Raw genomic sequence first — 22,420 nt, forward strand, 5'->3', positions numbered from 1 at the left:
TTCGGGCTTTTTATTTGGTGAAGATTACAGTTTGTTTTGGAAGTGTTTTCTAATGGTGAGCTTTTGAAACAGTGTCTCAATGGTTCAGCTTATAACTTTGTATACTTTGTTTTGTTGCGATCAATGCTTGATTTCTGATTTTTGCTTGTTTGTTCTTGACCAGTTTTAAATCGGTTTTTGCTGCAGCTTGAATGGTTTTGTGTTGGTGTACCTCTGAGATTGATGGTCTGATTGTAGAGATGTGAGATTTGAGATGCAAGTGTTGGTGAAATGTGAGATATGTTCAATAAGAGGCGTTAAGAGGTGTCCATTCGGTTTTTGCTGCAGCTTGAACTGTTTCCATTAACCAATAAACTGAAACAGGTGATCGGAGCTGTGGGGTTCATGAACCAGAGGCTGGAAATTCTGAAGGACATTGATTGCAGTATGACAATCAGTATGACACTTGTTTCTGGATGTTAGTTACAAGTAGAAAAAGCATAAGTGAAGCACGAGGTTTTAAAGGTGTGTTGTTTGTGATTTTCTAAAAAGGGATCAATGTTTTTTTTGTCATGGAATGTGTTTAATACTACGACTATTGTTATTATTTCTTATACAGATGTCAAAATACCTTCTTAAGCCAAGTTTCATGCCTAGTAATTATATGACGTTTTTTGATCACACTATGTCTATTTTCATTGGGTACCTGCAGGATACACAAAAACAGCAGAAAAATGAGCTTCTCTTTCAGAATTTTGGTATCAACTACAAAACGCTTCCTAAACATTTCAACATTTAAATTTTTCTTTTTTTCAAAACTAAGAACCCCACTTTTAGAATTTACCATTGGAGTAGTATATTTTTAATTAACAAACAAAAGGTTCTTAGCTAATAAAAGTACACTTTTTAATACTAGAAAATGTAAGAACCCAAAAATACAAACCTACCAATAAAAATGCTCTGATAGATTTTTTTTTTTTTTTAGTAGATTTCTTTTTGTTAAAATATGATGTATTATGTATAATAGGTTGTGTACCTGTAAACATACATCTTTATTTATGTACCGTGTATATAGGTGAATTATCCTAACAGTCTAAGACGTCATGTCGTGATATTGTGTATGTAAAGTTTAATTTAGATCGAATGAATAATCAATAATTTCAGATGATGGATGGTTTAACTTTTGGATGATGGGTTTGGTAATTATTAAACGTGTACTAATTGGAACTTAGTGTTCTTAAAAAGTTCGATGTCACAGAATGTCGAAGTGGGAAAAGACATAACAAAATAGGTTTTGACNAAATGAGCTTCTCTTTCAGAATTTTGGTATCAACTACAAAACGCTTCCTAAACATTTCAACATTTAAATTTTTCTTTTTTTCAAAACTAAGAACCCCACTTTTAGAATTTACCATTGGAGTGGTATATTTTTAATTAACAAACAAAAGGTTCTTAGCTAATAAAAGTACACTTTTTAATACTAGAAAATGTAAGAACCCCAAAAATATAAACCTACCAATAAAGATGCTCTTACGTTGTTCAGACCTAGCACACACTATGCAACAATATCTTCCATTGTTATTACTGTAAAAGTCTGTAACCTCAATATCTTTTATTGTTATTATTACTGTTAAGTTTGTAACCTCCAATTTTTCTGTATACAAATAAATCTTTGTAGGTAGATAACACTGGGGGAAATTGATACAATACTTTCTCACTTTCTATCTAACTCTCCCGCCCACTCAAAGCAGTCTTATTTGTGGTGTCCAATAGCTCTGCCACAAAGAAGAGCGTTCTTCGGGATTTGGTATTCATCTCTGAGAGAAGTCGAGGTTGTGTAGACACGCATGTAAAGCTGTTGTCCCAGGTATTGTCTTTCCCACAACTCTGATCTTAGGTTCCACATTCCTACGTTGTCTAGTGCCACGTATATTGCAGTCCATGATCTTGGATACACCTATACATATTCATCCATCAGTCCACGTTTCAGACAAAGCTAGACTTAGCTTTTGCTAACTGTTTAAGATAATATTCTTATCAAAATTAGAGAAGTCTCACCTGAACAGTGCAGCGTGAGACTGCATCGTTTAGATTGTAGATTTTCCTACTGGCAGTACTCCATTTCCCAAACTCCATCCTGATAGTAAGACCAATTCCACAAACCGTCTGTTATATAAGGATCAAAATGATGCTCACAAAGTTAAGTTCTAAGGGCTCTTTCTTGGTTAGAGAATGCTACACTGCGCTTACTGTGTGGATTTGTTGATTCAAACAGAAAGATTTAGGAGAACTTAGAGAAGGGATGAGAGAACAGTTTAGAAAAGTAATACTTACCCAACAACGAAGAAAGAGTAACCGTCAAAATGCCAGCTCTGGACAATATTATCCCAATTCTGGAAAACAATCTCCACAAAGGCTTTGTAATCAGCCTGCAAGACAGATGTCATTGGGAATATTGCTCCACTAGTGGGCTGGTCAGATATGCTACCAGGCTTGTATACACCGTCAATTTTGAAGTAGTCAGCAAGTTTTAAAGGGGTGTCTGATGGGTAAAATGATGCGCTGTTCACGGCGTATCGTTGCTTGCCTCCAATCTGTCCAGCAGAAGTAACAAGTCTGATAGTTCTGGTGACGTTTATCATACCATAGTGATATGAACCTTGTGGGTTTGGTCTTGGTCCGCCCGCTGTAAGGTTGGTCCTACAACACACAACGAAAACGGCTCAGAAAGTATTCAAACCAGACTAGTTTCTTCTCTACCAAGAAGTGTGAGCAAAGTCAATAAACCTAGCTACATCTACAAGCAGTGAAATTATTAGAAATACAGGAGCTTTAGCTACCTTTGAGCCTATAATCTAAAGAAGCTTCCTCCAACATTGATGACATGCGAATAATTGCAAAAGAGTTGTCACAGAATCAAAGGAATAAAACAAAACCTGATAGATCGAGCCTGGTTAAGAGACCAGCTCATCGAATCAGGTACATCGGGAAGAGGTCCAGAAACATCTCCAGCAGAGTTACTATAATGGAGAACACCGCCGGTGATGAGGGTCTGTGGGGTAAATCTACTAGAGACCACAATGTAATAATCCTTAGGAGGTTGGTTAGCCGTAACGAGGACAGAGTAAGATTGACCAACATGAACATCAAGAGAAGAGAATTGAGTCTGAATAGTGTGTCTCCCTTCGACCTCAACCAGCTTCATCATGTGGTTTTGGATGCGGAAGTTGAGTGAGTTCTGTAATCCTACATTTGATATACTCAGCCTATACGTTTTACCTGTGAGTCAAATCAAATCAACAACCGTAACTTTATCATCAACACAAAATCTGAACACATGAATCAATCACAACCGAAACGAAGATAAAAAAAAAAAAAAGAGAACAAAACCTGGTTGAACGTTGAGTTTTGCGCCACTTCCGCGGCCATTGATGAGAATTACATCAGGTAAAGGAAGCTTTCTGCCACTATCGAGCTGTGCTCTCAAGGCCTACAGCACAGAGAGATCTCTCATAAACATCAATCATAAAAATCAAAGCAAAGTAACAAACATTAAGGGTAAATAGAATAGTCTGTTTAATATACCTTGTGGTTGGTCTTGTACCAGTCGCCTATGAGAACAGTGTAATCATCGGCGGGAGGAGGGAAAGGGACTGGGATCAATGGGCGGCTAGAGATACGGATAGCTCCGAATCCGCCGGCGGCTTTGTGAAATCCGAGTGACCGGAAGTAATAGAAACTTCCGATCTGATCTTTTACCTGAAGAGCGTAGGTGTAGTTCTTCCCCGGCGGGATTGGGCACGTCGTTCCGTACACTCCGTCTTGGAACGAGTTCTTTCTATTTTGAATCCCCGCCCTTTTGTGTTCAATAAAATTAATAAATAAACAATATTAACACGTAGGCACTACAAAAAAAAATGACTATGAAGATTCTATTTACCTTCATGAGTTAAATGTTAAATAGAAAAAAATGACTAAGAAGATTCTAGTCTCTACAACGTAGTAATTTAATATAATCTTTTTTATTTAAAAAAAAATATATGTGTTTTTCAATTCCATGCAATTTCGAATAATAATAAAAAAACTGTACCATGAGATAAGGAAAGGCTCATCCAAATGATTGAATACGTTAATGATGAGATTGTCATTGGTAACACAGCGAATTTCCGGACCCGGAAACATTTTGTTGATCAATATACCCTATATATCGGAAGACGAAGATGAAATCAACAAAGATCTAGTTAGCAAAACTAGGTATATTCGAATACATAAACCTAGTTATATATATAATTTGTCTTTAAGAGTCTAGAAGATTTAAAGATCAAGAACCTGTTGTTTAACACCCATAGGATAAATGTCGCCATAGGTTATGTGCCATTGGAAGTATCTGTACGGGTCTTCCGCCATGACGACAATTATTAGAATCGATAAAACGATTAGCAATGATGCATTGTATTTCTCTTTGACCGCCATTTTAGTGTTCAAGGAGGAAAAAGACTTTTTCACCAATTTGATTCTATAGATTGAAGAGAGTGTGACAAAATGGATTGAAAAAGGAGAAGTATAAATAGTGTAGTACAGCGAAAATGTTTTTATGGAAATGAAAGTAGCAAGTAAAAACTTAAAACTGGGTCAAAGTTTCTTGTGGGGGACTTGAAGAGTGTCTTCCCCATCAGCTATAGTCAGCCCAGAGCTAAACAACATGGTAAAATAGTAATTACTTTAACCAACAATATTAATGTTTCTTTTTGCTAAACATGATTAATGTGTTACTTTTGAAGTAGCTATTAACTAACTTAAGTGATTTTTGGTCTCTACTAATCTAGTTGATTACCAAATAGTGTGGTGTTGTAGTCAAAGTTACATTTTTGTAAACTATACTTAACTAAATGAACTATTTGATTCAAATATTTAAACTAGATGACTAATAATCATAAGATTAACATAACATTTCCTATGAAATTTCCTCCATATCCATCTAACTAGATGATTTAGCAGCAATCCATTTACTATTTAACTACGTAAATGATCCTCGGGATTAATAACCTAATTGTAATCAATCCAAAATCTTGCCGAAAATTGCAAATCATACTCACCAACAACACAATGGTTCATGCACTGAAATATGCTTATTGAGTTTAACCTTTATAACACAAAATTCTTCAAACGAAAGAAATTAAAAAACGCAGAGAAAGTGTTCGATGAAATGCCTCAAAGGAAACCTACCATTCCTTAGCCACAACAACGTAAATGATTCCACGAACCAAGTTTTCCAAACGAGACACCATTGTTCTGAATCACATCACCATTAAAAACTCTTAACTCATTCAATCGCTAAAACCCTCTCAATCTAAAGACGGCCAATTACAAAGCAGAGAGACATCTGTTTGGAACTACAAATAACATCGCAGGAGTAAGTAAAGAAATCATAACCTCGTTGACCTTAACTCACTCAAAATCTCCGATCACTTCTTTTCATCACCGAAGAGTAGACGGAGACGAGAAGCAAAGACGCCGGTAGAGTCAATCGAAGCTTGGTGAAGAAGATCGCTCTTGATTTTACTCATACGATCAGTCAAACTATCTTGCTCCTTCTTGAGAACAGCCGTGTCTTCCTCCAGATCGTGGATTCGGTACTTCTGACTTACAGATCGGAAGCTCAGAAGCAAGATTCCAGTCATGGCGAAGAATTGGAAGAAGCTTTGCCTGTTTTTCTTCACGTTCTCGAAGAATCCAGACGCTACGGCAGTTAACGCCTTCGCCGGATCCTTCCCGGTGAGTGGATCGACAGATCCTTGTGGCGCCGATGAAGCCATTTTGAGTTTCCGATGAACAGAACGTGTGACTAATTCAATCCGTACCCTGAAGAAAGAGAGAGATAACAAAAAGGGTTCTCGAAATATTTGGGCTTTTAATGTCACTAATTTAGGCCCAATTATAAAAGGCCTATCGCTTAAGTGATTTTATACCATTAAAATATATATATATTCATCACTACGATTTGTTTTCGTCTTGTTTTTGTTTTTATTACTAGGATTAGGATTAGTCCGCGCTACGCGCGGTTGCCGGTTTAATTTTGATGTTATTTTGATTTGAAGTTTTATTTTACATTTTTAAAATTCTATGATACCTTTTAAAATTATTTGACTTTTGTTTGTTATATTGTTAGACTTGGGTTATTATCTAGCAATACCGTTCACCACGATGCCCATATCGTCTATTGATTTTGTCGAGATGGCACATCAAAAACATATTGTGTTTTTTCACACACACAAGCAATATATATCTCCAAATGTGTCTACTTACTTTAGCATATAAAGAGAAGAGAATACTTGGATCCAAATTAACCCACCCATGCACAAAATAATTTATTTTATGTTTAATGCTGGATCACACCCATTATAAACTAAGATTGATGGAGAACTAAAACAACTACTTAAACATCTCAATGTAGGGTTGTTTTAAGTGTTTCTAAGCTCACCAATTCTAAACCTATATATATCAGTTATATATGAACGTTTTTAGGCATCTCTTCAAGAGAAATGAGAGTCACTATTTACATCATCTTCAATGTTGCCATTTGCTTTTGCTCCAATTACATCAATGGTACTAAAATAAATTTAAGGAATTAAAAATATAAGAAGGTTATATAAATATCAACGTGTTAATTGATTCAAATATGGTATCCAAATTTGAATAAAAATGCAAAACACAAGTTTTAGCACAATCTAAACTTAATACATGCCTTGCCTTATAAATCCTAGGTTGCTTGAGCTGGGGAATTGGTAGACATTTGAATGGAACATATTTTGTATACAACAATAACGGTAAAGGGACATACCTCATACGAATATCTTGTGATTTGGTAAATGGCGTTTCTCTGTTTCATTTCACATGCTGTGCATTTCTTTTGTTGTAGATAGAACTCACTTGAAATTGTACTAATGCATCACTTAAAAAATCATAAACTTTACAAAGGAAAATATCAGATGTTAAATAAAGCTAAACTTTATTATAATCAGGAAGATGTTGACAACTATACCCATTTTTCACTACAATCTCTTGATACTTATATATATATATAGTTTCATAATCTACTGTACTGGCTTTGCGAGAGTATGAGAAATCCAACCCCATATTTAGAGTCCGTTGAGATCATTTCATGTGCTAAACCAAATTAAAAAGGTGCAACAAAAAAAGAAGAAGAGAAAAGGTCATGAAGCGATGAAGTAAAATTCCATTAACCTTAATTATACCTCCTTTTATTATTTACGCAGCATCACCGACTCCTTTGACTGGCCTCCTCTTCTACACATGCGTGACCCCGCCACCGTCACACCTTCTGGCTTCTGCGTAGTAAAACGAAGAAGAGAAAGCAAACCAAATTAAGCAAATAATCACATATTGTTCTTAACTGGTTAGCTTTGATCAGAAATTCAATTCAATAACTCGGGATCTAAGGAAAACATTGCAAACTTAACCTAATCTTATTAAAGGGAAAGTTACCCAAACTTTGAAGATGAAGCACCGATGGAGAGAAGACTATCAGTACATATATGATTATTTATCCTTTCTATATTTAAAGAAGAGTTTTGAGACGTTTCAGATCACAATTTACAATGCCGTTTGGTTTTAGAAATATCTAACTGGGAAGAGAAAGGGTTTCTGGAGAAGTATCAGTTATCACACGATTGTGATCGTCAAAAAACAAAAATTGTAGATAGCTGACATGGCAAAATTTTAGAGAAACAATTCTTTGCTGATGTGGACACATCAGTGGTTGAATTGATGTAAGAAGGCAGATAGCAAAATATTGGAGCTAGTTCGATATTCGTATAAGAATAGTATCTTCTCAATGATGTAAGAATTTAGTTAATAGTATTTGTCCACATTTTCTTCTTGATACATGTAACATGTCATCATTTGAAACTTTTTGTCAGTTCGAGGAGATCATGTAAATAACGTAATCATCATACGTATAATATGCGAGGAGTAGATGGAATGGCCAACTGAAAATTTACACAGAAATTATCACATAAACTTAAAACATAAGAACCATATGCAAACAAAGATAAAATGAAATTACAAAAAAAAAGGATCAAATGCAATCAAATGAAAGCTACAAGAACAACTTGTAAAGAAAGAAAGAAAACAAAAAAAAAAGAGAAAGATAATGATCACAAAAACACAGCAAATGTCCCACACTCCCATATCATTATTTCATCCTTTCATCATTTTTTTTTCTTTTCTTTAATTAATCAGAAGACTCTTTTTCGTTCTTCTCTTCCTCTGTCTTGGCGTGATAACCTGGAAGCTTCTCTTTGATCTTTTCAAGAATACCCTTCTTCTCAACCGGATGCTCCTCCGAATGTCCCACCGGGTGCTCCGTTACAGTTACTGGCGTGCTGGTTGGGACTGGTGAATCCTCTGTCTCCTTGTCGTCGTGGCCTGGAAGCTTCTCCTTGATCTTATCCATTACTCCTTTATTCTCTCCACTCTCGGTTTGGTGATGCTCCACCGCACTCTCCGGAATTGGTACCTTCAGGGTGGTGACGACTTGTACATCTTGATCCTCTGTTTCCTTGTCGTGGTGGCCTGGAAGCTTCTCCTTGATCTTCTCCGCTACTCCTTTCTTCTCCTCACCTTCTTCGTCGTCCGACTGTTAAGATATTCAAAACCATGAGTGTGATTATTAGTTTAGTTCAATCAAGATCGATCGTAAATCACTCTTCACTCAGATCCAACACGACCTCTTCTCAACCATTTCGATGAAAACCAAAACTTAATAAACTTACAGAAGAAGCAGAGCTGTTGGATCGGTGAAGCTTTTCGATGACACTAGGTTTATTCACCTTATCCTCTTCGGTCTTCTCTTGAAGTTCCTCGAGGAGAGTAATCTTGTTCTCCTTCACTTCCTCGTGTTCCGCAGCTAACTCCGGTTCCGAGACCTGAGCCTTATGGTCGAACTCAGACTCGAGCGTCGTAGTCTCTGCCTCTTTCTTCTTCCCCAAGAAATCGAACATTCCACGATCGGTAACTTCTGGTGTAGTAGTAGTTGATGATTCATCTGTTGCGACGACCTTTGGGGTCTCGTGCTCGGGAACGGTGTTCTTGTACTCTTCCGCCATAGTTAAAATTTGAATGGATTGAACGATTTTAATAAACAGAAACTAAGAACTTTTAAGTTGCTTTAAGATGGTTTTGAAGAGGTGTGTGTGTGATGAGTATATCGTTGTTGTTTGAGATGAGAGAAGAGAGAGTTGGGGTTTTATATTAGGTGAAGAGAAGGGTCCAGGCCAACGCGGAGGTAACGCTGGAAAGATTTAATTATTTTTCTAATAAAGCAAAAGTATGGATATTTAAAAAATTGCAGGATGACCCCTTTCGTTTAAGTCGGTAGATGAAATATCACCACTTTTTATTAATTTAAATCATTACAGTGTTATTAATATATTAGATGAAGAGTTTAAACTAATAATAGATATCGCATAGTCATGTACTTTATATCGACCCAACTATGGTTTTCGTGGTCGATGTGCATCCTAGTAATTTTATAATCTAATGGCATTTTATTTAATTTTTGAAAGATAACAGATGGATAAGTCAAGAGTCTGAATAGACTTCTATAGGAATAAAATGTAGTAGTGGTTTAGAATTTGAATTTGATATGTTATGTCACCATCATTATTCAAACCTTTTTGTAACAAAAAAAAAGTAAGTAGAACTCTTACAATATTTAAACATTTCTATATGATTTTAACTAAGATTAAAAGAAATTATAGAGGGGTTCTATATGTATTCAACTAAAAGAATAACCACTAGGCAAACGGGGAAAGTTTTGAGAGATAGGTTACAAGAGAAATATATCATCAAACTTTAAAAAGGGATGTTTCCAACTCTTTTAAGACTTTCTGGTTATCTTTGTTAGAAAATAAACAATAATGGGTAAAATTACAGTATCTTTCTTAAAAACGTATCATTACAATAAAACAATAAACCGAACTATTAACAGCTTTTTAACAAGCCATAAGATTCACGAGTCGTGGCAATACATAATTGATAGGGAAGACAAAAACTAACGGTCAGTAAATGGGAAAGGCTAATGTACAAGAGAAGCTAGAACGAAGTAGAAGAATAATAATGAGGAAAGATATGAATTTTAAACCAATACATGGTGAACGCGTGTCAGAGCGGGGCCCACATATGGAACTCATTACTCATTGGTCGGCTTTGATTGGCTTAAACCATGGATGTCGGTCATGTAGGCCCACCGATTGCAGATATTTTTTAGAGTTAAAATTCCTAAAATATGACATTACTTCTCTAATAAAAAGTAAAAGACGATACCAAATTTTTTTTGTTATATTTTTAAACAAGATTTTAACAGATGGGATGGGAGCATTTGAGAACGCACAATTTCGTTTTTTTTTTTTTTTCTTTTTTTCTTTTTATTAAACTCATTCAACTATTATGAAATATGAATCGTGTTCTGTTGAAAGATTTAAGACGTCGTGCCACATATTAATAAATTGATACGTTTCATGTACACGCGACCCGTAATTAACAGGCCAAACTATATAAAAAAACAAAAAAAAACTTACGCATTGGAGGGTGGTCACTCTACCGACACATACCAAACAAATCAATCGTTTTCGTTGCCAAAATTGATTTAATTCACATTTAAACCCTCATCCAAAAAAAAATTAAAATTCAGATCGTATTCATCAGATACTATACTATATCGACGTAGGAGATGTAATTGATCAAAGAAACAATATTAAACCGAATCTAAACCAATATTAAACCGGTTTTATTTATTTATGTAAACCAAAAATGAATTTTATGTCAAATACATGGGCACCAAACCATGAAGCAGGGCCATATGTTGTGCCAATAGTGTTTACAAATAACGTTACCAAAACGGATCAAAGCCTACTGTTTTGATAACAAGCACACGATGCGGGCCTGGCCTCATTATAAACAAGCACAGGTTCAAAAATATGAGTATTTTTATCTTGTCCCTCGATGTATTGTGATGGGTTTGAACCCCGATTGGGACAACGATAATGATACTGTCACAACTATACACTCCAGTCTCCATACCAAAAAAAGTTCCACAGTTTTCACTAGTATCAATAGAATAGAATCACTTCGTTCATTTATGTAGAAAAGAGAGAATGATGCCTTATATTAAAAAGCCAATTTTTTTAGATTAAAACACAAATAATACATAAATTTGGAGAAAAGCTTAAAATTAAAGAAAAGAGAGTATGATAACAAAAACACAACAAATGTCCCACTCGGCCACTCCCACATCACATTATTCATTTGTTCTTATCATTTTCTTAAGCAGACTCCTTTTCTTTCTTCTCTTCCTCTGTCTTGGCGTGGTAACCTGGAAGCTTCTCCTTGATCTTTTCCATAAATCCCTTCTTCTCCTCCGGATGCTCAGCAATCGGTGTTGCTGTTTCAACCAACGGTGTGGTGTTGACGACCTGTGATTCCTCTGGTTTCTTGCTGTGGCCAGGAAGCTTCTCCTTGATCTTATCCATTAGCCCTTTCTTCTCTTCTTCTTCTGGTTTTTGATGCTCTACTGGATGTGGTGCTGGCATGTTGGTGACGACTGGTACATCATGACCCTCTGTTTTCACGCCGTGTGGAAACTTATCCTTGATCTTATCCATCACTCCTTGGTTCTCTTCCTCTGTTTTCGCATCTCCTTCGAGGATCTTTTTCTTGTCCTTCTTCTTCTTCCTCTTCTCACCGTCTTCACCTTCTTCATCGCTCGACTGTTCAAAATCAAACGATGAGTTTGTTTGTCTACTTAGTTACCAAAAAACTACAAACTTATAAAAACTTTTGTACTTACAGAAGAAGAAGAGCTGTTGGATCGGTGGAGTTTTTCGAAAAGGTTTGGCTTGTTCTCTTCTTCCTCCTCGTGTTTCTGGTGAAGCTGCTCGAGGAGGGTAGGCTTATGCTCCTTCTCTTCCTCTTTTTGGTGTTTCGCCACGAACGGCTCTGGTTCAGAGATCTGAGTCTTGTGCTCGAAGTCAGACGCGAGAGTATTCGTCTCTTGAGGTTTCACTTCCTCCTTTTTCTTCAAGAAATCGAACATTCCCCGTTCCTTAATCTCTGGCGTCGTCGTCGTTGATGGCTCTTCTGTCGCGACGTTGTTCTTGTACTCTTCCGCCATAGTTAGCCTTAAATCGGTTGAACAGTTAACGTAAATAATAAACAGAAGTTTCGAAATTCGAAATTGAGCTTTAAGTTGCTTTACGATGTGTTTTCAAGAGCTGTGTGTGTGATGAGAGAATTATTGTGATGAGTGGGGTTTTATATAGTGTGAAGAGAAGGGTCTAGGCCAACGCGGAGGTCACGCTGTTAAAGATTTTAACTATTTCGTTTAAAGATAATAATACAAAGGACGGATACTATTTCTTAAATTGCAGAATGGACCCCTTTTTTTCTTTGACGTCGGTGGATGAGAGAGTTAAACTAATAGTAATAGAGATATTCGCATAGTCATGTACTTTTTCGTTCACGGGAGATGTATGGGAAGGTTTGGTTACATGGTCGACATAACATCATTTTAATTTATTATTTGATTGTATATTATAAAAATTAGATTAGATAGATAAGAAGATATGTAATGTATTATTAAATAATTTGAATAGATTAGGATATAGTCATATAGTACATAATATAGTGGTTTGAAATTAGATGTTGTTATCGTAATATAGTGGCATTAGGATATAACTAAATTCTTTAATATCTGTTTTTAGTAGGTATTGTATGAATTTAAATCGTTGCCATAATATATAATATATAATGAAAACTTACATAAATTAAAAAATAGTTTGAACGGAAGCACAAATTCTTACAAGAATTTTTTTGAATACTAATTTTCATTTAAATATTTTTATTTAAACTCTTCGGCTATTTTTTTGTCTTTTGAATTTCTAAGGGATAACGTCCTATTTCCCCATCAAAACTATCTTATCGTACTAGATGGAGCCGGAACTTTGACATCGTCGTAAGTATCCACAAAACAAGATCTCTCAACCTATATATCTCCAAATCTAAAGTTCTCATTTACTTCTCCATATTTTTTGGTTTAATCGATTTACAAATTAAACCGCTAGAAAACCAGTCAAACCAGATATAAAACATAGTTTAAAACCCGATTGACCTTATAAACCCGACCCGGTCTAAGAATTTTTATAACCCGATCAGAAATTCTCAAACCTAAGAACCCTAAAATCATCATTTTCTAAAATCATCATTTTCTAAAATCATGAACACCGTCTCTTGCATTGGGGCAATATGTTTCAGGTGGGTGCATAAACCCAGCCAATTTCCTACCAAACTCTCGCTTATCCACCACTGGCGCCAAGAGAAGCCCTCGTGACTTCCACATTCCAGTAATCATTTGTGTTCTTAATTGATTTTGGAGTTGAAAAAAATTTGTAATTTGAGAATTTTTTTTGCAGATTTTATCTTCATTTCTGATCGGATTTGATGTGTTCTTGGTTCAGTGAACCATGATTCCAATCACCAGAACTTGAATAAACCCAACTAAGAGTTTTGGAGCTGCAATCGTCTATAAAAAAGGACCACGTGAATCTCCATTATATACAACAATTATGATTGATCTTTTATGTCAATTTGGTTGAATTGTTTATTTGATTTTTCTTGGATGCAGTGGATTTTCTGGGTTGGACGGACCATTCATCCGAGCAGCCTTCATTAGCATTCAAAAGCAGAAGCTGATTTTTTTTTTTTGGGTTTTTAGAAGTTCACAGTTGCTTTATCTTTGTTTGTATTGAGCTTTGACATTTTTGAGATCTGGTCATATTTGTTTAAATGGATTTTTCTATTTCTTCTTCTCTCTGGGTTATTTGATGTGGATGATCTGGTTAAACGTTAATGAAAATATGATATAGTGTTCGTTGAGATGGGGAAAAGAGATTTAAAAAATAAAAAAGAATTGGTGATTTAATTATATAAACGGGTCGAAATCAGGTTGAAATCGGTTTACAACTTTTGTTAGTTGGTTAGACAACCAATAAACCAATAATTAACCAATTAAACCTGTATTTATGGAGAAATTGATGAGAATTATGGATTCAAGGAGATTTAGAAATAAAATTTTGGATTTGGAGAGATATAGGATGAGAGACATTTGTGCAGAGATATTTAAGACGAGGTGAAAGTTCTGGCTTTATCTAGTAAGATGTGATAATTTTCATGTGGAACTAGGACGTTTTCCCAATTTCTAAAAAAGAGTTTAAGACTTTAAGGTTATTTTATAAGAAAATAAAAGTAGCGGGCTAAATTGCAATACCTTGTAAACAGTGAATCATCAAAAATAAATAGAGAGAGTAGTAGATATGATATGACAGAGCTAATTACAGGTTTAACTAGCCATAGCCATCACGCCACCTGGCAATAGATAAATTGATAAGAAAAAAAAATCAGTACCTACCTGTTAGTATATGGAAACATGAGTAGTGTATAAGAAAATTCAAATAATGTGGACATGCATGGATTAAGCCAATATGTAATTGACACGCGTCTGAAGAACGTTACAGGAGCCCACAAATGGAACTCAATGGTCGGTTTTGATAGGCTCTAAGCATAGATGTCGGTCATGTGGACCCATTAAATCTCTGTAGCCACGTCGGCAAAAGCTAAATTTCAGATTTTTTTTTTCCGGGTTAATTTACTATACATAGATAACTCCGCTAATAAATTACCTTGTTAAGACGTTACAAAAAGAAAAAGAAAAAAAAGCATGCAGCAAAGTGAAGGTGTACGTGAAGCTTTTTATATATACTTTGAAATAGTTAAGAGAATTAAATTATGTATATGTAATGTATGTGGTTCGTTTTTTCTGCTGTACAAGATTACGAACGGACGTTAGCTTTGTCATTATAGTAGAACAAGACTGAACAGACGGGGCATTGAGAACGCACCATTTTGGATTTTGCTTATACATTTATTATTTAGATGATCAAAATGAATCGTGCTCGGTTGAAAGATTTAACGTCGACAATGCCACATAATCACGGAATCCAGTGGCGGATCTAGAGAAAATATTTGCATAAGGCACCGTTCATGTAGTTAGTAAATATTTTAAAAATAATTTGTGTAAAGTTACTAAAAATTGCATGAATTTTATAATAAAAAATGACTTCCATTGATTTTTATATTTATATATATACATATACTAGTTACATATATATCACAAAAAGTATATATAGGTTGTAAATTATTATATAACTTTGACCAAAAATATGTTACCTAAAAAATGATTTTAATTAAATTTGCTCAAAAGAAACTTACATGTAAACATTAGAAAACAAATTATATAATAGAGATAGAGCAAATCAAAATAAAAGTAATAATATGAAGAGATGTCAACCAAACTAAAATGGGAGAAAGGAGCCTCTAACTCATCAACTGGAGAAATAACCAATTGATCTAACAAATAAGTATACAGTACACTATTGATTATTATTTTTTTTCAAATCAGCATGGGGCACGTGCCCTACCTTCTTCCTATGTGCATCCGCCCCTGGCTGAGACGTTTCATAACACACGCTACTTGTAACGTAAACAAATCTTTTTATTTTAGGCATTGGGACAGCACTGTACCGACACATACCAAACAAAGCAATCGTTTCGTTTCTACACAATTATTTTGTGCACCTAAAGACTAAAGTGTTCAATTAGGATAAACCTCATGAGAAATTAGAACTAACTAAAAATTAAAAGATATATATATATATATATATAAATATCTTATATATTTTTTAAAAATAAAATCTGTATCGTTACTAATCCAATTTTAGTTTCTGTATTTATTATTTTCTTAACAAAAATTCCCAAAATAAATGAATATAAACCGGAACCAGACCGTCTGGTCCAGACATAAAACATCGCGCACAATTATCCTCTTTAATACCAATACTTTTGAGTATAATGAGAGATTTGTACCCCAAAGATAAAACAATTTTATCGATCATCAAACACACACAAAAATGATCTAAACTCGATTAAATTACGTACACGTAACGGCAAGCTTTCCCATTAACGAAACTCAAAAAAAAAAAAAAAAGTATTTTGTTTAGTTTAAGATCTCGAAAGGCCCAAATGTGTAATAACAATACATCATTAACCTAACATGGGCTTTTTTTAGTCGGGTCAAATCGGGTATAGAACCCGGAAAGTTATAACCCGACCCGGGAAATTTGACACCGAGACAGAGGAAAGGAGGAAGAAGAGTCTACGCCATTGTTGATTCGACGAATCGAAAACATTGTTTGAATCTCCAGTATCGTGTTTCCCGTTGTTTGATTCTTCGATTTCGAATCGTATGACGTAGAATTGATCTTTAATCTCGTGTTTCTCCGGCGATTCTCAGGATATATCAGTCGACTGAGAGAAGAGAAGGATTTTGTATTTCTGTTGGGGGTGGTGAAATCGGAGAAGGCTGCGAAAATAGGGAAAGAGATGATAACAAGGTCGAATCTAGCAGAGCAGCTGAGGGAATATCAGATTCGATCGAAGCATGATTGGGCTTCTGTTTCTTTCTTCTCGTCGACCTCGAGTTTTTCTTCTTCTAGGTGAGTATTTTTATTATTATTGCCTTTTTTTTGTGTGTTTATGTATAATTCATTAATTCGAGATCTGTGGAATTTGGTTTTTCAATTATCGTACAGTTGTGTTTCTTTGCTGGATACTAGCTCTGGTTGCGTAATGTTTGGAGAATTGGATTTGGTTTGCGTGAATTTTACATTTAGAAGTTAGGGTTTAGGGAGATCTGAAGGTCATGTTCGAATCGGGGAATCGAAACTTCCCAAATTTGTTTGAGTCGGAGTTGTGACCTAGAGTTCTGATTTACAGAATTAGAAACCACCACCTCTTTGTTAAACCTGCACAAAGAATTGTGATTTGGATGATTTAGGAAATGATCGATGTTGGTCTCTGTTTAGCCGTTCAAAGTATACCTGGCGATGCTTATTTCAGGCTGGCTATGGATGATTTTGAGTAAAGCGTGAACTCTTTTAAGATATTCTTAAGTTCCTTGCACATTAGCAAGGAAAATATGTATCCCTGAGCCAGAGGAGTGTGATTTGAGCTTCTGGCTGTATTGTAGTTCTATATGTTAAAGTCAAGCTAGCTGCTGTGTGTGACCTTAATGCGACTTTTGACATTGGCAGTTCAGGTAAGTTGAAAGTTAGCTCTGTATGTAAAGTAGCAATTGGGTCTTCCAGTGTAGTGTGTTTGTTAGAGTATTCAGTCTCACTACTATTTTTGTTTTTGGTTTTACTCGATTCAAAATTAAAAAAGTGTAGCGACTGCTACTATCAACATCTTGTTGTCTTATTGCTTGGTATGATTATGTCTTATTATATTCTGGTGTAGTAATTTTAGTTTTATGATAGGGTTGGCAGCAGTTCATGCTTATCACTGTGTGCTTGTATGGTTTTTTACATATAGACAGATAAGATAGAGAGTAGTGATGCACCCATGTATTTCTTGGTTCCCTAACCTAGTTCTCCTTCGTGTCACCTGTTCACTCATCTACTAAGATGCAGAAAAATGTTGTTCATCCTATATTCTAGATAAGATGCAGCTATACTATCAAATTTAATACATGTCGTATACTTGTCCCCAGAATACATTTTTCTGTTCTAAGATTACGTAGAGTAAACTCTTTTTTTTAGTAGATCACAAAAGTAGCTAATCGATTTATATCTCGTTTTTGCAAGATTCAGTCTCGTTTTTGTGATGTTAAATTGGTCGAAATTCTCTTCCCTCTTAACTCTTACAATCATTGCTCGAGTCCTTTGTTGTTTTAGTTTTACTGAGCTTCACTAACATGCACAGATCTCATGAGTTATACATCTATTAATAAGCTTCTATTTGGTTTAATCCAGGGTGGATGTTGTAGTCTTTGTCATCTGGGAGCTAGTCATCTTAGCATTCTTAGTGTTTTCAGCGGTTTCCTTGTACTTCAAGCGGTTACAACTCGCATTCATCTTGGTATGTGTCACTTTGCTGCTATTAATTTTCATGAAGGTCACAAAGCAAGTAAGGTTAGCCAGGAAGAAGAAGCGAAGGATGCTTCTTCCGCTATCCATGTAAAGCTGCAACATCTTTTTCATCCACATGAGAATTTGCAACCATTTTCTCTTACATAGCCACCAAACTCACCTCCTGGTTCACCGTGCTACTGTGTTTGTTTGTTTAATGGATGAAGATGACAGAGATGCTCACCGCATGGGGTTTAGAGGTTTGAGTCATGTCAGGGTGGCTGAGCTGGAAAATTTCAGGGTTTAGGGTTTTTGAGTCGGACGATAATTTTTTTGATTAGCGTTTGGCTGCAATCTGGTTTTGTTCAGAGAAAAATATGTGTTTGAAAGAGTTGTGTTTCATGTGTAATTGTGATTGTGAAATTCAGACGGTTTAAAGCCTTAACGAATGAGGAAAATAATATCCAAGTTTGCATTATCTTTTAGAATGGCTCTGGAAGATTATAATTTATCTGGTTTTCTACTTTGGTTTATAAAACACCAACAAAACCAACCTTTATCTACAACATTTTCAGACGTCATCTAAGTACAATACCACAAAGATAAAGATGCAGCAAGCGAATAGAAATTATAACGGTGTACTACTCGGGACTACACATACATAGTTGAAAAGTGAGGGCTTGTAGGATTTCATGTGACTAGGGAAGAAAAAGACAAAGAAGAAATTAAAACAAGGGAGATAGATACACAAGAAAGTAAGAATAGAGAAGTTGAGGACGTGAACATAACAAAGAAAAGCAGCAGCAATTTGCTCTTAAACGGTCACATCTCACATGCTCTATTGTCACCACCACATCTCCTTTTACCCTCTCACAAACTTATACTATGTGGCCTCAATCATATGTAACTGTTGTTTACCATTCCCAATTAATAATTTGTTAATGCCTTATTTCTCTTGTTTATTCATATTAATAACTTATATTTGAATTTTTTTTATTGCAACTATCAAATTTTAAAAATATTTTCGTATATTCATATATAGTTTTATGTAAAGATCTTTAAATTCATTTGTTTTCTTTTAAAATTTTACACTTTGGTTTTTCATAATTAGCTGGTACCGACCGTTTCTTAATCTTATCATGTATGTATGTTTATCTTTTGTCTCCTATTTTTTTTTGGGCCAAAAGATTATTGTTCATGCTAGAGATACAGGACCATAATTTTTTTGACAATAGATGCAGGACCATAATACAATCACATGGTAACTAATTTTTAACCCAAACAATGAAAAATCACACGGCTACCTTACTCCTTCCACACATTCCCAATCCTCTTTTTTGGGCCGCATGACAACTACCACAAACACTAATCACATTTTGTAGTATATATATATGTGGAGAGAGAGGCAAGTATAGTTCAGACAGTAACATACTAACAGTATACACAACGGTATTATATTTTGGTAACAGATCAAAGTTCCATACATGTCTCTGAAGAAAAGATCTTGCTCGAGGCTTAGTCTCACCGATTTGATGGAGAAGTGGAGGAAATGCAAGAAAGGACACTTTGCAGTGTACACCAGGGAAGGCAGGAGGTTCGTTTTGCCGTTGAATTATCTGAAACATCCAATCTTTCAGGTCTTGTTGGAGATGGCAGAGGAAGAGTTTGGTTCCACCATTTGTGGCCCTTTACAGGTACCTTGCGATGGAGGTTTGATGGATCACATCCTCACGTTGTTGAGAAACAGGAGTTTGTCTGACCATGATGATGATGGTGGTGATGACGGTTTGAAGAAGAAGACGATGAACCATGATGTGTTCTCCATGAGCACGTCCTGCAAGGGAGCTTCATCGGTTTCATATTTCTTCCCTCTCTTCCGTTGCACAGCGCATGATCTGAGCAAGCTCCAGTCTCTAGTTTTTTAACAGTTTACGCGTTGTGGAGAGCGCTTTTACATACAAAGGTCTTTTCTGTTTTTGTAGATATATCTAGAAAAAAGAGATTCTATATAAGCTTTCAGTTTGTATATCATTGTTCAGTTTTGACAGAGATATCTGTAGAAGAAGTGATTTAACATTTAAACCAAACAAACGGGTTAATTAACTGTGAAGTGCGAGATAGTTAAGGATGTTGACAGAGCTTCCTGCTAGAGTTTTGAGGTTCTGAGCTTTATAAGTTCTCTTCTTAAAATCTTGCCAGAGGGATTTTTGGGGATTGAAGCCAAAAATGTGACTTTGCGAATCCTCTTGTATGGTGATACCTATGCAACCCAAACAAAAAAACTCCCCTTAGAATCTAAAGGAACATGATTAGCTTAGTGACAAAGCACCATATGCATTGTTGAAAACACCTGTTTTGCTACGAATCCCATGATTTCACTTTCCGATAAGTTACTTCCAGCTTTTCTTACTATATATGCCATTGGATATTGCCCAGCTTTCATGTCAGGGATGCTTCAAAAAACCACAAGAAAGAAAAGTTAAGCAAATACAGAATCATTAAAAAGAAGAATGTGATGATGGCTTATGTTAAAACCAGGACTTACGGTACTACTGCTGCATCAGCAATCTCTGGATGAGCAAGCAACAGTGCCTCTAGTTCAGCTGGAGCAACCTATTAAACATTTAACCAATTACCAAAACCACCAACTTTACTATTCAGATCAACTTTACTATTCTTTACCTGATAACCATTGCATTTGATGAGCTCCTTTAATCTATCAACAACAAAGACAAACCCTTCACTATCAATGTAACACAAATCTCCTGTTTTCAACCATCCTTCTGAATCAATAGTAGAAGCAGTAGCTTCTTCGTTCTTGAAATAACCTTTACACAACTCAAGAAGTTTCAGACTAACACCAAAAACAAAAACAAAAACACCTTTTTGCAAAAAGATCAAAGAGTCGACACCTTTCATAACAGTAGGACTTCGAATCCACATCTCACCAGTTTGATTCACACCCAAGACCCGACCCGTATCAGGATCCACAATCTTAGCTTCCACATTTGGAGCCAGCAAACCAGAAGCTCCATACCTCATAGTCTCCTCTTTAGTATACATAGAAGCAGCTACGGCCGTTGACTCGGTCAAACCATACCCTTGTAAAACCTTAACCGCCGGATAATTCTCAACGAACTTCTCAATCATCTCTCTACTCAACGGAGCTCCTCCAGCCACAACGGTGTGCAACGAGCTCAGATCATACTTGGAATTGATCTCATTTGCCCCGTTAACCATAGCTACCAGAATCGGCGGAACAAGGGAAAGATACGAAGATCGGTGAACCTCCACCGCCGAGAGAAGCTGAGCCATCTCGAATCTGGGTAGAACCACGATCGTCCACCCTAACGCGATTAGCCCCGTCGCGAAACTCCCGAAGCCGTATACGTGGCACATCGGGATTGTGCAGACGGTTCGTTGCTCTAAATCGAACCGGGNTAGTCGCCATGTCAAGGGGACCTTGGTTGTATCGAAATCCCCTCGGTGATTTGGTGATTTGGTCGTTAGAAAACTGGTAAGTAACTTTGTCGTCTTCTGGTTTCAAAGTTTCATGACGTGGGAATTCTTATTTTATATTTTGGGTCAAAACATAAAGCCCACTTCACTCTTAGTCTTTGACCCAATAAGGCTTTGGCCCTAATCAAAAATTTAGTGCTTTGTAGCGGGATATATAAAATTCAGTTTCGATTAAATTAATTTCTTAAACAAACTACTTTGTATTTTTTTTTTTTTTTTTTTTTTTTTTTTTTTNTCAGGTTACGGTGAGTCAGCATTACTCCTTTGCTCGTCCCCGTCGTACCTGATGAGTATAACAGAGCCGCCGTGTCGTCCTGATCGACTCGTTGCTTAACTCGTGGCTCACTCGGTTCCGTTTCGATCATCGTCTCTAACCTCCCAACTATTTTGACGCGCTCGTCGCAAGGAACGTGGTCTGCGTCCATGAGAACAACCGGGATGTTCGAATTAGACGACCCGGCGGCGAGTTTGGAGACGAGCTGACAAGTGGTGAAGGCGAGAACAGGGTGCGAGTTGTCGATCTGTTTGGAGATTTCGCCGGAAGTGTTGATCGGATTAGCGGTGGTGATGATTGCGCCGAGTGACATAACGGAGAGTGTGACGATTGGGAAGAGGATTGAGTTGGGAGAGAGTATAATTACGACATCTCCCTTGCGCACACCTAATCCGTAGAGACAAGCCGCGACTCTTTCGACGCCGAGCCAGAGCTCGGAGAAGCTAAGGCGACGACCGGTGACGGCGTCTACGAATACGGTTTTACCGCCATGAGGCTGGGATGAAATGAAAGTCGTGACGTCGAGAAATTGGTTTGGCGGGAAAGCCATTGGCTCACGTTTGCTGTAGAAAGTCGATGTGGATTCGCAGAAACCGCTTTTCCGATC

General features: G+C 36.3%; 7 protein-coding genes and 2 long non-coding RNA genes across 14 annotated transcripts in view; 4 read left to right on the forward strand and 5 right to left on the reverse strand.

Moving 5' to 3' along the window:
- LOC104776159 lies at window positions 13–1,744 on the forward strand. Of its 6 annotated transcripts, XR_002037488.1 has the most exons (4): window positions 13–55; window positions 187–504; window positions 692–737; window positions 1,658–1,721. It is a non-coding gene; the product is annotated as an uncharacterized LOC104776159 (long non-coding RNA). The 6 variants fall into 6 exon arrangements; XR_002037489.1 differs by lacking the exon at window positions 692–737 and having other exon boundaries at window positions 1,658–1,744; XR_002037487.1 differs by lacking the exon at window positions 1,658–1,721 and having other exon boundaries at window positions 692–793.
- LOC104776158 (L-ascorbate oxidase homolog) lies at window positions 1,703–4,981 on the reverse strand. The gene is made up of 8 exons (XM_010500171.2): window positions 4,309–4,981; window positions 4,070–4,179; window positions 3,565–3,835; window positions 3,370–3,469; window positions 2,916–3,258; window positions 2,314–2,679; window positions 2,038–2,116; window positions 1,703–1,936 (listed from the first exon to the last, which is right to left on the reverse strand). Exons 1-8 carry the CDS (start codon window positions 4,450–4,452, stop codon window positions 1,733–1,735), a joined length of 1,617 nt encoding a protein of 538 aa, XP_010498473.1. The 5' UTR covers window positions 4,453–4,981; the 3' UTR covers window positions 1,703–1,732.
- Window positions 5,138–5,847, reverse strand: LOC104776157. Its single transcript, XM_010500170.2, has one exon. The coding sequence runs from the start codon at window positions 5,793–5,795 to the stop codon at window positions 5,445–5,447; it is 351 nt and encodes a 116-aa protein (XP_010498472.1). The 5' UTR covers window positions 5,796–5,847; the 3' UTR covers window positions 5,138–5,444.
- LOC104776160 (dehydrin COR47-like) lies at window positions 7,973–9,239 on the reverse strand. The gene is made up of 2 exons (XM_010500172.1): window positions 8,775–9,239; window positions 7,973–8,638 (listed from the first exon to the last, which is right to left on the reverse strand). Exons 1-2 carry the CDS (start codon window positions 9,105–9,107, stop codon window positions 8,234–8,236), a joined length of 738 nt encoding a protein of 245 aa, XP_010498474.1. The 5' UTR covers window positions 9,108–9,239; the 3' UTR covers window positions 7,973–8,233.
- LOC104776162 (dehydrin ERD10-like) lies at window positions 11,156–12,305 on the reverse strand. Its single transcript, XM_010500173.1, has 2 exons — window positions 11,849–12,305; window positions 11,156–11,768 (listed from the first exon to the last, which is right to left on the reverse strand). The coding sequence occupies exons 1-2, from the start codon at window positions 12,170–12,172 to the stop codon at window positions 11,325–11,327; spliced, it is 768 nt and encodes a 255-aa protein (XP_010498475.1). The 5' UTR covers window positions 12,173–12,305; the 3' UTR covers window positions 11,156–11,324.
- Window positions 12,402–13,862, forward strand: LOC104776161. The gene is made up of 2 exons (XR_766105.2): window positions 12,402–13,400; window positions 13,470–13,862. It is a non-coding gene; the product is annotated as an uncharacterized LOC104776161 (long non-coding RNA).
- LOC104776163 lies at window positions 16,183–18,500 on the forward strand. Its single transcript, XM_010500174.2, has 3 exons — window positions 16,183–16,607; window positions 17,925–18,133; window positions 18,281–18,500. The coding sequence occupies exons 1-2, from the start codon at window positions 16,495–16,497 to the stop codon at window positions 18,130–18,132; spliced, it is 321 nt and encodes a 106-aa protein (XP_010498476.1). The 5' UTR covers window positions 16,183–16,494; the 3' UTR covers window position 18,133; window positions 18,281–18,500.
- On the forward strand, window positions 19,269–20,008 carry LOC104776164 (auxin-responsive protein SAUR62-like). Its single transcript, XM_010500176.2, has one exon. The coding sequence runs from the start codon at window positions 19,505–19,507 to the stop codon at window positions 19,943–19,945; it is 441 nt and encodes a 146-aa protein (XP_010498478.1). The 5' UTR covers window positions 19,269–19,504; the 3' UTR covers window positions 19,946–20,008.
- Window positions 20,010–22,420, reverse strand: part of LOC104778798 (4-coumarate--CoA ligase-like 2) — a 4,909-nt gene continuing 2,498 nt past the window's right edge. Inside the window, exons 2-7 of the mRNA XM_019239854.1 lie at window positions 21,784–22,409; window positions 20,933–21,502; window positions 20,703–20,848; window positions 20,566–20,633; window positions 20,371–20,473; window positions 20,010–20,280 (exon numbers count right to left, since the gene is read on the reverse strand). Coding sequence (XP_019095399.1) covers window positions 20,167–20,280; window positions 20,371–20,473; window positions 20,566–20,633; window positions 20,703–20,848; window positions 20,933–21,502; window positions 21,784–22,409 — 1,627 coding nt within the window. The 3' untranslated portion in view covers window positions 20,010–20,166. The remainder of the gene's footprint in view (window positions 20,281–20,370; window positions 20,474–20,565; window positions 20,634–20,702; window positions 20,849–20,932; window positions 21,503–21,783; window positions 22,410–22,420) is intronic.

This window comes from Camelina sativa, chromosome 3 (assembly GCF_000633955.1).
Source record: "Camelina sativa cultivar DH55 chromosome 3, Cs, whole genome shotgun sequence".
In the NCBI taxonomy this organism is placed as follows: Eukaryota; Viridiplantae; Streptophyta; class Magnoliopsida; order Brassicales; family Brassicaceae; genus Camelina; species Camelina sativa.

What these genes read in the sequence shown, in the direction of transcription:
- LOC104776158 (XM_010500171.2), bottom strand. Translation starts at nt 4,452, where the DNA reads ATGGCGGTCAAAGAGAAATACAATGCATCATTGCTAATCGTTTTATCG. An exon ending in AAAACTCAACGTTCAACCAG is followed by an intron (nt 3,259 to 3,369) that starts GTTTTGTTCTCT and finishes TTTGACTCACAG; the next exon opens with GTAAAACGTATAGGCTGAGT. An exon ending in TCTCACGCTGCACTGTTCAG is followed by an intron (nt 1,937 to 2,037) that starts GTGAGACTTCTC and finishes GAATATGTATAG; the next exon opens with GTGTATCCAAGATCATGGAC.
- LOC104776157 (XM_010500170.2), bottom strand. Translation starts at nt 5,795, where the DNA reads ATGGCTTCATCGGCGCCACAAGGATCTGTCGATCCACTCACCGGGAAG.
- LOC104776160 (XM_010500172.1), bottom strand. Translation starts at nt 9,107, where the DNA reads ATGGCGGAAGAGTACAAGAACACCGTTCCCGAGCACGAGACCCCAAAG. An exon ending in CCAACAGCTCTGCTTCTTCT is followed by an intron (nt 8,639 to 8,774) that starts GTAAGTTTATTA and finishes ATATCTTAACAG; the next exon opens with TCGGACGACGAAGAAGGTGA.
- LOC104776162 (XM_010500173.1), bottom strand. Translation starts at nt 12,172, where the DNA reads ATGGCGGAAGAGTACAAGAACAACGTCGCGACAGAAGAGCCATCAACG. An exon ending in CCAACAGCTCTTCTTCTTCT is followed by an intron (nt 11,769 to 11,848) that starts GTAAGTACAAAA and finishes GATTTTGAACAG; the next exon opens with TCGAGCGATGAAGAAGGTGA.
- LOC104776163 (XM_010500174.2), top strand. Translation starts at nt 16,495, where the DNA reads ATGATAACAAGGTCGAATCTAGCAGAGCAGCTGAGGGAATATCAGATT. An exon ending in TCGAGTTTTTCTTCTTCTAG is followed by an intron (nt 16,608 to 17,924) that starts GTGAGTATTTTT and finishes GGTTTAATCCAG; the next exon opens with GGTGGATGTTGTAGTCTTTG.
- LOC104776164 (XM_010500176.2), top strand. Translation starts at nt 19,505, where the DNA reads ATGTCTCTGAAGAAAAGATCTTGCTCGAGGCTTAGTCTCACCGATTTG.